The 14713-nt window shown below is 49.4% G+C and overlaps 1 protein-coding gene across 5 annotated transcripts in view; it reads left to right on the forward strand.

The window, feature by feature from the left end:
* SPAG17 (sperm associated antigen 17) overlaps window positions 1–14713 on the forward strand; it is a 720739-nt gene that overhangs the window by 226798 nt on the left and 479228 nt on the right. For all 5 annotated transcript variants that reach the window (XM_069203004.1, XM_069203006.1, XM_069203008.1 and 2 more), the window contains exon 6: window positions 8818–8994. In XM_069203004.1, coding sequence (XP_069059105.1) covers window positions 8818–8994 — 177 coding nt within the window. The remainder of the gene's footprint in view (window positions 1–8817; window positions 8995–14713) is intronic.

Here is a 14713-nt window from a genome sequence, read left to right on the forward strand (position 1 = left end):
ATAACCTCCGCATACGGAAAACTACATCCGGCGGTCATGCCTACCCCGCTCCTAAAGCCTGGAACGAGCTGCCCCAGCACTCCTACTCTCGCACAACCTCCGCATACGCATAACTACATCCAGCGGTCATGCCTTCCTCTGCCCCGCTCCTAAAGCCTGGAACGAGTTGCCCCAGCACTCCTACTCACACACAACCTCCGCATACACAGAACTACATCCGGCGGTCATGCCTACCCCGCTCCTAAAGCCTGGAACGAGCTGTCCCAGCACTCCTACTCACACACAACCTCCGCATACACAGAACTGCATCCGGTGGTCATGCCTACCCCGCTCCTAGAGCCTGGAACGAGCTGCCCCAGCAACCCTACTTGCACATAACCTCCGCATACACAGAACTACATCCAGCGGTCATGCCTTCCCCTACCCCGCTCCCAAAGCCTGGAACGAGCTGCCCCAGCACTCCTACTCGCACACAACCTCCGCATACACAGAACTACATCCAGCGGTCATGCCTTCCCCTACCCCGCTCCTAGAGCCTGGAACGAGCTGCCCCAGCACTCCTACTCACACCCAACCTCTGCATACGCAGAACTACATCCAGCGGTCATGCCTTCTCCTACCCCACTCCTAGAGCCTGGAACGAGCTGCCCCAGCACTCCTACTCACACACAACCTCCGCATACGCAGAACTACATCCAGCGGTCATGCCTTCCCCTGCCCCGCTCCTAAAGCCTGGAACGAGCTGCCCCAGCACTCCTACTCGCACACAACCTCCGCATACGCAGAACTACATCCAGCGGTCATGCCTTCCCCTGCCCCGCTCCTAAAGCCTGGAACGAGCTGCCCCAGCTCTCCTACTCGCACACAACCTCTGCATATGCAGAACTACATCCAGCGGTCATGCCTTCCCCTACCCCGCTCCCAAAGCCTGGAACGAGCTGCCCCAGCTCTCCTACTCGCACACAACCTCTGCATATGCAGAACTACATCCAGCGGTCATGCCTTCCCCTACCCCGCTCCCAAAGCCTGGAACGACCTGCCCCAACTCTCCTACTCGCACACAACCTCCGCATACGCAGAACTACATCCGGCGGTCATGCCTTCCCCTAACCCGCTCCTAAAGCCTGGAACGAGCTGCCCCAGCACATCAGAGCCTCCTCCTCAGTTCTTGAAGTCCACAAGCAACTGAAGAACTGGCTGTCCACCTGCATTCAACCCTGGCTCGGCCCCTACAGCTCCTGCTTCTTTGCCAGGATACCCTCCCAGTGAGCTGCGTGATTTGCAGATACACATAACATAACAGTAGCGGTTTGGGTGGATCTTTCAGCCTCCATTGGAATGGACGAGGGACTACTTTAAATATTCTATTTCTTTCTCTGATGCACATATTGTATGTGCAAAGCAATCTTTTTTCAACTGTTTTGCACTGTAGGTTAGGTAGCTCTGCTTTATTAAGTAATTTCCTTAGTGTTGCTTCTGTCAGGAGCCTTTGTGTCGATTCGAAGCTGCAGCAGTTGGTGGGGCAGCGGCACTGGCCAGCAGCACGTTCGCGTTACCTTTAGATACGAGCATTGACAAAGCCAGTACTTCTCACCTATTGATTACACCAATGATTTGTGATGATTCTGTGGAGCAGCAGCACAATATTAAATAAATACTCAAGGGAAAGAAAGCGCATTTTGCATTGCGTAGTGGCTTGGCAGCAAATGGCAGCTGCTAGGCCCTCAAAAGAATTACATTTTAAAATAATCAAAGCTCTGCGAGGGGTTCGGGGAGTAACCGAGGAGCAAGTGGGGGCAGTGGGTTGAGGGTAATAATGGGGAGTGGGCAAGGGAGCAACTGAGACACTTGAGGCTGCAATAAAAATAAAAATCCATTGGGGGACGCTATGGACAAGCTTCTGGGGAGGATGAGAAAGGACCCCCTAGGGCCGGTGCCATGACCTGGATTTACCAAGAGCAGCAGGTGCTGTAATTCTAAAACTCTGATGCAGGACTTAGCTCAGTGCACAAACACGAATTAGAAAAACAGTTGTACTGCGACCTATACACATCCCACTGAGCAATACTTTGCGGTGGTGTTTTCTGGTAATGATTAGTCCTACTAGATATGTTCTAGGACACCGTTGAAACCCTCTTTCATACATGAATAACACACACAAGAGCACTAAGAAACACATTGTTAGAAATGGGGTCGGGTCTGTAGTTGGCAGTGGTTTGCACCCTGTCCAAGTTGGGCCCCTCACTCTAGTCAGGGTAAGGGAGATACACAGCTAATATAACCCCTGCTTCACTCCCTTGGTAGCTTGGCTCAAGCAGTCAGGCTGATCTCAAAGGCAATGTATAAAGTAGTTGTACCAACACACACACTAATACAGTAAAAACACTGCAAAATGGACACCACACCAGTTTAGAAAAAAAGCCAGTATTTATCAAGACCAAAACGACAAAAATCTGGCATACATAAATCAAGATATCACTTTTTAAAAGTTTAAGCAAATCGTAATCCATAGGAATCAATGGATGTATCTCTTTAGCACAAAGTACCTGGGATGCATCAAAAACAAAGATGATGCAGGCTATAGGGGAGGTGAGGCACCGGAAAAGCAAAGCAATGCTTTGCTTCCTTGCTACGCAGGAAAGGTGATGCGTTGATTCTTTCCTTGCAGGTGAGACAATGCATCTGTTCTTGGACACGCAGCCTCGGTTCCTTACTGTGGTGCGAGGTCGATGAGAAATTGCCACCCAGGGACAATGCGTGGAAAATGCAGTTGTGCTGTGCTGATGGGACCACGGTTAAACAGGTGCTGTGTCTATTCTGCTGCCACGAGACATGCGCTGTGTCGATTCTCTAGCCACGGGGCAAGCGCTGCATCAATTCTCCAGCTGTGGGGCAAGACCTGTGTAAATTTTTCTGATGTGGCGCTTTGATGCATGGACTTTCGCCTTCAGATCACCAACTTGTAATTGCAAGGGCTCAGGGACTGGGGTTGGCACCACTTGGCAAGTCAGGACTCTCAGCAGAAGAACCCAGGCTCTGACAGATGAAGTCTTTGATGTCCCTGAGACTTCTTAACAGGCTCAGTCCAAGCCTTTGGAAAACCTTTGGAAGCAGGATGTAGAAAGACAAATCCAATCCTTTCACTACCAGGACAGAAGCAACAAGTAGGCGGCCAGCACCATAAAGCAACAGGTAGAGTGGCAGTCCGTTCTACAGCATCAAGCTCTTCTCCCAGGCAGAATGTCCTCAGTCCAGAAGTGTTCTAATTTTGTGGTGTCAGAGGTCCAGTACTTAAACTCATTTCTGTCTTTAAAGTAGTCAAACTTCAAAGAGATGTCTTTGTAGTGCACAAGACCCTGCCTTTTCCTGCCACGGCCCCAGACACACTTCAGGGGGTTGGAGACTGCTTTGTGTAAGGACAGGCACAGCCCTACTCAGGTGCAAGTGTCAACTCCTCCCACTTCTCTAGCTCAGGAAGAACCATTGGGATATGCCGGGCACACCGCAGCTCCCTTTGTGTGAGTGTCTTGAGTGAATGCACAAAAAGCCCAACTGTCACCCTGGCCCAAGTGTGTATTCCACAGACAGGCAGAGTCAGAATAGTTAAGAAAGATAATTCCCACTTTCTAAAAGTGGCATTTTCTAACTCACAGTTAAAAAATCAACTTCACCAAAACAATTAATTTTAAATTGTGAGTTCAAAGACCCCAAACTCAACATCTCAATCTGCTCCCAGTAGGAAATTACACTTAAAAGATCATTTAAGGCAATCCCCGAGTTACCCTATAGGAGAGATAGACCTTGCAATATTAGCAGTATTTCACTATCAAGAAAAATAAAACATACCATTACTTGTCCTATCTTTTAAATACCTTGTACCCTGCCCATGGTGCTACCTTGGGCCTACCTTAGGAGTTACTTACATGTAGTAAAAGGGAAGGTTTGGGCCTGGCAAGTGGGTACACTTGCCAGGTCTAAAACTGTACACACAGACACTGCAGTGGCAGGTCTGAGCCATGTTTACAGGGCTACCTATGTGGGTGGCACAACCAGTGCTGCAGGCCACTAGTAGCATTTGATTTACAGGCCCGGGGCACACATGGTGCAGTATACTTGGGATTTACTAGTGAATCAAATATGCCAACCATGGATAGACAAATCAGTACAATTTACACAGGAACGCTTGCACTTTAGCACTGGTCAGCAGCGGTAAAGTGCCCAAAATCCTAAAGCCAAAAAAATAGATCTGAAAAAATAGGAGGAAGAAGACAAAAGTATGGGGATGGCCCTGCAAAAACACGCAGGATACAACTTTAAAATGTTTATTTCTAAAGCCCAAGTCTAGTGTATAAAATGTGAAGTTTTTGCACAGAACGAGAGAATAAACGCAGCAGTTCATGCCGTGGCAGCGACAATAGGATGAGCATCGCCAGCGTGGCTCGCGAGCTCCTACCCTCCTAACCCCTCTTGCTGCTTTGGAAGATCTACTGTACATCATGTTTCTTAGCATGGACCGCACAGCCTACTTTCTCTCTGTAAAGAATAGGTGTTTGGCTATTTTCCATCACAGACCTTTGTCAGGTGTGGTAAGCAGTGCCGGCCTGAAGGCCCCCTCTGTGCACCCTCCCGGAGCAGCTCCTGAACGGGCTGTGCGACCCCTGGCTTGATAGCTCCTTCGCCAAGCCTCTCAATGAATGATCAGATGCTGGAGTTTTTATAGTATCTTATTACTGATTTCATCTAATTTTTATAAGTTTGGAGACACTAAAGTCCCAACTAGACAAAACAAATGTGCAATGGTTGTGTCATCTCGATCTATATGTAGATAATTTGCCCCTGTAACTAAATCCTGTGAAACCTGTCAGCTTTGACTATGAGTCCATAATGGCAGGAGAGCAGCCATAGCATAAAGTACAGATATATGTCACCTACGTAGGAGGCAGACAGGGTGCTAGCACTTCTGTGATGTCTAAAACTTTACACTTTCCAATAGACTGAGATAAAGGGATTTGCAGGCAAGCACATGTTAAAAACAGAAGAGTTTTACGTGTCCAGTCAGTGTTCATTGCACGGGTTGGCCAGCACACGAGGGAGAGTTCTAGAAAACACGTGGCTGTTATGGATTTGTGAAAGAAAAGGAAAAATGTTGCGCTATAAATGTGATTAATGGAAGAATACAAGTCATCCATGCAGAAGGATGTTAAAGAGGCTATGCTCCAGGGGAGGGACAAACATGACAAAGTAAGTGATTGAAATAGAAGCCGGCCAATGGTAAGCCTCGGGCAGGCTCTAAGGACACTGTACGTTTTTGGTATGGTCCACAATAACGGTGGGCGAGGCCCCTAGGGCTGGAGCCAGAAGTCTGGCTGTGGCTCAGCTCGGGGACTTCCTGGACCCTCAAGCCCAAGAAGAGCTGAGCTTTAATGACTTCTGCCTGCCTCCCGCCCTCTGCCATCACGCGCCAAGAAGTAAAGTCAAGGCTCTAACCCTCTGGGTTTACAAAGGAGAAGGGAGGCGGCCATCTAACGGGTCAATTGCATATTTTCAAACCAGGACCCTGTGACCAATCCTGGCTTCCCTGCTTCATCAAATTGTGTGATTCTAGGCAATATTTTATTTACAGAGCCTCCCTTTCCTTCATTCTCACACCCGAGAGCACCTTGCCGCGCCTAGGCCCAGTGTACAGGAATCCGCTGATGTATTCAGGTGACTCGCATCTCCACCTTAGGGAAATACTTGTTCTTAAATGTGAAGAGCCTATGATAATGTCACATGATGTTAGTTGCATGGTTTAGATCCTGCTATTTTCAGGGCTCGGCTCGTGCACGGGTTCCTGGAGCCCTGCCAGACCCCTGGCTCGGCCCTCCAGCTTATTTGTTGGCTCGCCCCCCCCTTTACTCCACAAGAGGCTTTACCTGTTTGCAGGTGAGAGCTACTGTCACCGGTACTGCGAACAATCATTGCTCATGCAAGGTGCAATGCTGCCATCTAGCGGACACAGCGCAGTACTGCGCCGCTCCGAGATAGTTTATTTATTGAAGGGGCTTTGGCTGGACTGAGATGAAAAGATTGGGACAACAACTTTATAGCGCTGAAAAGTGAACGCACTGATATCAGGTGCTAACTTGAATGTTGCTTCGAGTAGCTTCCTCGTGGATGCGGTTTTTAAAGTGGGTTTCTAGCTATCCAGGAGAACTGTTGGCGCTACTTATCAGCGCTACACAGGTTATCACTCATAAAATTGCTTTCCACTCCCTTGGCGCTCCATTCGTGGTCACCGCCCTCGCGTTGTCTGAATGCATCCTATAACTCGCGCCCTTGCCATGCACTGCTAAATGCCCCACACATTACAGCACACATAACATCTTTCTCAACATCAATGTAATATTTGAAGTACATTTTTTGACAAAAAAACTGTGCATGGCGGGGCTCGAGTTCTAGTTACCGCAGGGCACGAGTTATAGCTACTTGAGATAACTCTAACTATACCAGGTGAATTTCTAGCACTCTCCTGTCTGGACAGAACCTATCCACCTAGGCACTGCTCAGCCTGGACTGGAACACCTTTCCACGTAGGCACTGCTCACCAGGACTAGGGCACCTATCCACGTAGGCACTGCTTCTCTGAGACTGGAACACCTATCCATGTAGGCGCTGCTCATCCTGGACTGCAGCACCTCTCCAAATAGGCACTGCTCACTCTGGACTAGGACACTTAGCCATGTAGGCACTGCTTCTCTAGCGCTGGAATACCTTATCCACGTAGGCACTGCTCATCCTGGTCTGGAACACCTATGCACATAGGCACTGCTGCTCTGGGACAGGAACACCTCTACAAGCGGCCATGGAAGTAACTCAACATGCAAGGGTCTTGGAAGGAAGTAGCTCAGCATGTGAGGGCCATGGAAGTAACTCAACTTGTGAAGGCCATAGAAGTAACTCAGCATCTGAGGGCCATGGAAGTAAATCGACACGTGAGGGCCATGGAAGTAACTCAACATGTAAGGGCCATGGAAGTAACTCAACATGTAAGGGCCATGGAACTAACTCAACATGTGAGGGCCATGGAAGTATCTTAACATATGAGGGACATGGAATTGACTCAACATGTAAAGGTCACAGCAGTATCTCAACATGTGAGGTCATGGAAGTAACTAAACAGGTAAGGGTCATGAAAGAAACTCAACTTGTGAGGGCCCTGGAAGTGACTGAGCATGTGAGAGCCATGGGAGTCACTCAGCATGTGAAGACCATGGATCACTGCACCAGGGGGGCTTGCCTCCTGGTCAGAAGGTCCGGTTGCTCTGTGGTGGACATTTCAAAAGCTGCAACGAGGCCCTGTCACTCCCACCTTTTTCACATCACAGTTTGAGAGTTGTCAGTGGAGCGGCCTTGGACCGTGGTTCGAGGGAGTTTATGGGGGTCTCTTTGGTGCAAGTTTGGTGTCGGTGAAGGTAACTTGTGTAAATCTGCTGCCATTGTGCGGTTGTTGTGTCATTGTGAGGACGTAATGTGTTGGCCATCTCTTCCTAAAGGAAATGTAGTCTGTCCTCAAGAGCAGGCATTGCGGTGAGGTAGAGCCATGAGATGGAAAGTCGTAATTGAAGTTGCAGGGATACTTTTGCTCCAAAGGGATCTCCCTCGTCCCAATCCCTGGGACACGCCCTCCATCCTGAGGCTACAAGGTTTGCCTGGAGGAACGTTGGAGTAGTAGGTGTCACAGCAAGTGTCTGGTACACACAGGCCCTCATGGTCACCGTGATGGAGCAGAGATACACGGAGAGTGTTTCTTGATGGACTACCGGTCTTGGTTAAGGAGTTCGCCTGAGGGCCAGCATGGGGATGAGGCGGCCAGTAAGTACTCAAGGTGTTTCTAATCTGTTGGTCTTCAGGATTAGAAGCAAAGGAAGCCAGAGGGATGCATTCCAAGGTAGACGTCAAGGGGATGAGGGGCAGGGAGTCCCAGGCAGGGCCAGGTGAGTTCCTGGTTTAAGTGATATCCACGTAAGATACATTTACAATCAGTGATAGTGCTAAAAATGTAGGGTGTCCGGCTCACCGGGTGAGCGGGGCAGTGTGTTTGTGTATATGCATGTATGTGTGTGTGTGTGTGTGTCTTGTTTAGGTTTAATGACTGGTCTTTAGTGCTTTGGTTCACGTCCATATCTCCATGAGAAAGAGAGATGGCACATTATACAAAGATGCAAAATATCTGGTCCATATCGTGACCGGTTAGAGAGAGGTAAATCATGACGTATCGTGTGAGGTCACTGCTTTGTGAGTGAAATTAGGTGGCTGCCCCACCCCTTCCTCTGCCCACTTTCTGGCTGCCATTCATGCTTTGCATTGGTACAAGCCGTGCGTACATGGCACAATTTACACAAGAGCTGTGCACACTTCAAAAAGTTCCCTTTATCATCTTAGCACATTTTTGAGGATTTGTCTCTATATGGAGAGGCAGTCATGTGTGGGAATTCGACCGAAGTATCTTAGTCGGCGCGTGGGGACAATGAAGTGAGGGTGGAGATTGTCTACCGATCCCCCCAGGACAGGGGCGTCCAGTGAGATCCCAGGGGGTTAGATCCAGGACAGATTACCAAGATTTTGGACATGAAGTAAATCCCAGTATATTGACCCAAATTGAGCCAATCCATGCAGTCAGTGGCCATCATGAAGGACTGGCTGTGTCCCGCTCTCTTGCTCCCGCGCGGCCAGCCACGCCCATTTTGTAGTGTCTTCCAGTGATATTGATGCATGTGTAAATGTCTTCTACTCACCGGCAAGCAAGGCTGCTGATAATATTTTTCTCTGTGACAGATGACGAGCCGGATGACGGTGCCCAACATTACATCCTCGTCCTCGGCTTCTACCAGCCTCAGGTGCTGGCCATGCTGGCAGATGTTGGCGTCTATGTCTCCAGCATCATCAACATATCGTCGGAGAACTATGAGCTGCTGCCAGCCAAGAACGAGGAACCCGCACCGGCGACAGAAGGTAGGAGCCATGGAAGAGAAGAGGGCCTCTTGCAAGATGGGGCCAGGCAGTGTTAGATATACACATCCTTTGAAAGACCCTTCCTAGGGGAGACAGTTCACCCACATGATGTCCAAGCCCTCAGATTTAGAGAAGCAAATGTAAGACCCCTCCTCTCAGGCTCAGCCCGTCAGCTCCACATACAGGGAGTTCAGTGGGACTGTGCACCCCATCAGGTGTCTGTGCTCAGTGTTAGGTCCCTGAGCTCTGTGGCTTTTAATACAAGACTGTTCTTACAGGTTTTTTTGTTTTTGTTTTTTATTTTCCGATTTTTTTAAAAACATTTTTTTAGCATTTTCTGCATTCTTCCATTAGAGACATTGATTTTAATATGTAGGAAACTTCAGGTGTACTGACTCTTTTGGCTGTTTTTTCATTTGGAAAGTCTTTCCTTTCTTATGTGTCTAAACCAATTTGTTTGGAACAGTTGGTTATTGTTTTGTTCATTTATTCAAGAGTTATTGTCCAGTTATAGTCCAGTGCAGGATAGACCTGAAACTCGATGGAGTGATGGAGTGGTAAGCGGATGCAGCACAACGAGGAGGTGAACATTGGTCCCCAAGTTGTCCATCTCTGGTGGAGTTGATTTCACTAAGACCAGAAACCAGGTCGGTGAGTTCAGCATCTCTCGTGGAGTCAGTTTCACTTGGACCATGAATTAGGTGAGCGAGTTGTCCATCCCTGGTGGAGCTGATCCCTCGAGTCATCAGAAAGCTGAGCGACTTCACTACTCCTGGTTGAAGTGGGACCACTAAGGTCATAAACCGAGGTGTACATTACAAATGATTGGAGGTTTCTTCTGGTATATAAAGCCCAGTGCCTCCTTCCTTCTCAACTCAAAGGGTAACATACATGCAGCGGGTCCACACATCAAACTTAAAGCACAAATAAGACTTTTTCTTGTGGAGAAGTTGGAATAGTTATAGCATTATTAATTTATCAAAAAAAATTATAATAGTATTTAGTTAGACAAAATAAGACTTCGAGCCTGATTTAGATTTTGGCGGACCAGTTACTCTGTCACAGCGGTGACTGATATCCCGTCCCCTGAAATGTACATCTCATAGAATATAATGGGGTTTATATGTCCGTGGAGGGGCTCTCTGTCACCGCTGTGATGGAGTGACACGTCCACCAATATCTAAATCCGACCCTTAATCTGTCTGAAATTTATCACAGTGATAATCCACATTCTCCCAATTCAGATGCACAGAACCAATTTTCAGAACAAAGTCCAAATATAATGGATTATAATCCGATCATCTCCTGATTGATACCTAAGCATGATTTGTGCTCCGGAGGCTTTCCAAGTGAACGCACCCAACGCATGTTTTGTGGTTAAAAAACGATTCTCTGGGCTGTAAAGAATGTTTTGGGAAAAAAACACAACAACCCTTAAGAACCGAGAGACCATGTTTCTCACATATGCAAATTAGGCCAAGGCCTTTCCAAACCTGCGAAAAGCAACATTTTTAAAGACGGTTTTTTGTCTTGTTTGTCATTGAATTCTCAAATTTTTCTTTAGACAACTCACTCTTGTGATTTAGCATTCATGGTGTTCTGTAATAGGCGGTCCGTCGTGAAGCAGTCCCTGGAATTAAAAACTACAACGCATCTCCTTGAAACAGCAGCAGCAGCATTATCAAACCAGGCCTCTCGTTAGGGTCACAGGTTTTGATTTAGATACTTGACTTTCTGTGATTTAGTGTCTGTCTTTGAACGATCAGATGGTTAAAGACAGAAAGATTTCTTGTTTTTAATTATTGCTCGACCAATGTCCCCATGCTATGATGTAAATTAACATATTATATGGGATTATAAAAGACTACTAGTTAACGTTGAGTGCTGGCTTGACGCAGACGGGCAGACGGTCCGCAATGGCTGACAGCTCTTGGGGTGTCACTAGGACCCCGGTAGTAGCATCACTTGCATAACAAGATTTCCTTTCACTATAGCAACCTGTGCACCGAGGGTGAAGAGACTCAGGTGTTCTGGACATTAACCACCTCAAACCTGCTTCTTAAGAAGACACAGAAAGAAAATACAAATATATGATATTCTAGTTTGTTTACTTCTCAATACATTTCCAGATATTGGACAAAGAAGTTTATTCATAAAGTGCTCAGTGCCTCAGGGTCCAATGTGTTCGTCTTTTGATTTAATCACATTTAATGGACAAAGTAGCCAAAGGGCGCCACAATAGATGATATAATCCAATAAGGTTCATAAATGCATCTGAATGATTTGTCACACAGACAACATTTCACAGTTGAATCCCTGTCTCTCCCAAAACAGGGTCATAAACTGTAGCTCCAACAGTAATGTTCCTCAGACTCCTGCAGCAGGTATTCTCTCCCTTCTTTTGGAGTTGTTTCGTGGTCCCTCCTTCTCAGAGTCAAATAGTACAACCCATCAGATCTCTGAAAAAAGGTTTCACGCATGAGCATCATGTCGTAGCTGAAATCAAGATCCTTCACTGGGCGTGACGGTGAATGCCATCCTACCCCGTCTCACCTTGTGTCTGTAGAGACAGCGTCCCATGGACTGAAAGACCAACCAAAGCCCTATCACGTGAACAAAGCGCTCTGATACCCAGGTGCAAGTATGTGGCATCTGACGTCACTTCCTACTCACTCCATAACTCCCAAAACACTTCAGATATGGCGTAGACATCATCAACATGGCCTGATCAAATGCCATTGCTATTAAAATCATACTCCTGTTCACAGGTCAGCTGAAGTGCATCTTACAAACCATGATAGTGTACATGAAACATACAAAAAAATATTTTGACCAATGGTGCATGATTTTGTATAGAGATAGGTTGACCTAAAAAGACTCTGGGGGTCATTCTGACCCTGGCGGTCATGGACCGCCAGGGCCAACGACCGCGGAAGCACCGCCAACAGGCTGGCGGTGCTTCCATAGGCATTCTGACCGCGGCGGTACAGCCGCGGTCAGAAACGGGAAACCGGCGGTGTCCCGCCGGTTTCCCGCTGCCCCTGGGAATCCTCCACGGCGGCGCTGCAAGCAGCGCTGCCATGGGGATTCCGACCCCCTTCCCGCCAGCCTGGTTCTGGCGGTTTCCACCGCCAGAACCTGGCTGGCGGGAACGGGTGTCGTGGGGCCCCCTAACAGGGCCCCTGCAGTGCCCATGCCATTGGCATGGGCACTGCAGGGGCCCCCTAACAGGGCCCCATTAAGATTTTCAGTGTCTGCTTGAAATCGCGACGGGTGCATCTGCACCCGTCGCACCCCTTCCACTCCGCCGGCTCCATTCGGAGCCGGCATCCTCGTGGAAGGGGGTTTCCCGCTGGGCGGGCGGCCTTCTGGCGGTCGCCCGCCAGCCCAGCGGGAAACTCAGAATGACCGCCGCGGTCTTTCGACCGCGGTACGGTCTTCTGGCGGTTCCCGCCAGGCCGGCGGCATCTGCCGCCGGCGGGGGTCAGAATGACCCCCTCTGTCCACTCAGGCCTTAAACCCCCAGCTCTGACCTTCATATTCAGGTCAATAACCGTCCGTGTTACACCCATCCATTCGGATCATGCTCTAAACTAGGGCAACACGTGTGAACATGCATGTCTTTCAGACGGAGTTACCAGGTTCAAGTAAAAAATAGAACATTTGCAGTGCGGTGATAATTGAATTAATTTCTAAAATAAAATAGACTGAAAGGAATACATTCTGATAATACAAACCATCCACACACTGACATCGAATTATTTGACCAATGTTAATAAGCACTTTACAAAAAAAAACCGAGAAAAGCTTTTCTTCTTAAGGCCTTGAACTTCCAGAGTCCGACTGTCACATGACTGTTACTAGACCTCTGTGCTGTACCCATCCCTTCTGGAGACACCTCTAACCAGGGAGGCGAGGAATGTCACACAGTCTAGACAACCAAGTGTGGCTCAAACACCAACCCATAAGGTCTAAATGGCAATAACCAACATTTTCACAGCCAATCTTTAATTAAATTGATAAAAATGCTTGTTAAAAGATGAATTCACCTCTAACGAATCATACGTATTTTGTCTTTGAAATGGTTCTTAAGATGAATGTTTCTCCAACATAAAGGTTCACCAACCTGGGGTCATAAAGCTGGTGGTGTCCCTGAGTAGAGCTGTATCCTTAGCGTCTCAGGGGTACCCATCCTTATCCCCTCTGCTTTGAGGGGTCGCTTCCCTATCCCCTGGGCTCTGAGGGGTTCCCTTCCCTACCTGTGGGGCCTGAGGGGTTCCCTTCCCTACCTGTGAGGTCTGAGGGGTTCCCTTCCCTAACTGTAGGGTCTGACGGGTTCCTTCCCTATCCCCTGGGTCCTGAGGGGGTTCCTTCCCTCCCCTGGGTCCAGAAGGGGTTCCTTCCCTATCCCCTGGGTCCTGAGGGGGGGGTCCCTTCCCTACACAGTGAACTCTGAGGAAGAACCCCTTCCCTATCCCCTGGGGTCTGAGGGGTTCCCTTCCCTTTCCTATGGGTTCTGATGTGTTCCCTTCCTTATCCCCTGGGCTCTGAGGGATCCCTTCCCTAACCCCTTGACTCTGAGAGGTTCCCTTCCCTATCCCCTGGGGTCTGAGGGGTTCCTTCCCTATCCCCTGGGGTCTGAGGGGTTCCCTTCACTGTCCCCTGGGGCCTGAGGGGCTCTCTTCCCTATCCCATGGGGTCTGAGGAGTTTCCTTTCCTATCCCACGGGCTCTGAGGGGATCCCTTCCCTACCTGTGGGGTCTGAGGGGTTCCCTGCCCTACCTGTGAGGTCTGAGGGGTTCCCTTCCTTACCCGTAAGGTCTGAGGGGTTCCCTTCCCTAACTGTAGAGTCTGACGGGTTCCTTCCCTATCCCCCGGGTCCTGAGGGTATTCCCTTCCCTACACAGTGAACCCTGAGGAAGAACCCCTTCCCTATCCCCTGGGCTCTGAGGGGTCCCTTCCCTATCCCCCGGGGTCTGAGGGGTTCCCTTCCCTATCCCCCGGGGTCTGAGGGGTTCCCTTCCCTATCCCCTAGACTCTGAGGGGTTCCCTTCCCTATCACCTGGGTCCTGAGGGGGTTCCCTTCCCTATCACCTGGGTCCTGAGGGGTTCCCTTCCCTATCCCCTGGGCTCTGGGGGGGGTTCCCTTCCCTATCCCCGGGCTCTGAGGGGTTCCCTTCCCTATCCCCTGGGCTCTGAGGGGTTCCCTTCCCTATCCCCGGGGTCTGATGGGCTCCCTTCTCTATCCCCTGGGGTCTGAGGGGTTCCTTCCCCATTCCCTGGGCTCTGAGGGGTTCACTTCCCTATCTCCTCGGCCCTCAGGGGTTCCCTTCCTCATCCACTTGGCTCGGAGGGGTTTCATTTCCTATCTCGTGGGCTCTTAGGGGTTCCTTTCCCTATCCTATGGGCTCTGAGGGGTCCCTTCCCCATACCCTGGGCTCTGAGGGATTCCTTCCATATCCCCTGGGCTCTGAGGGGTTCCCTTCCCCATCCCCTGGGCTCTGAGGGGTTCCTTCCATATCCCCTGGGCTCTGAGGGGTTCCCTTCCCTATCCCCTGGGCTCTGAGGGGTTCCTTCCCTATCCCCTGGGCTCTGAGGGGTCCCTTCCGTACCCCCTGTGCTCTGAGGGTTCCCTTCCCCACACACTGAACTCTGAGGGGTTCCCTTCTCTATCCCCCGGGCTCGGAGGGGACCACTTTCCTATCCTCTGGGTTCTTTC

This window comes from Pleurodeles waltl, chromosome 8 (genome assembly GCF_031143425.1).
Source record: "Pleurodeles waltl isolate 20211129_DDA chromosome 8, aPleWal1.hap1.20221129, whole genome shotgun sequence".
NCBI classification, from domain to species: domain Eukaryota; kingdom Metazoa; phylum Chordata; class Amphibia; order Caudata; family Salamandridae; genus Pleurodeles; species Pleurodeles waltl.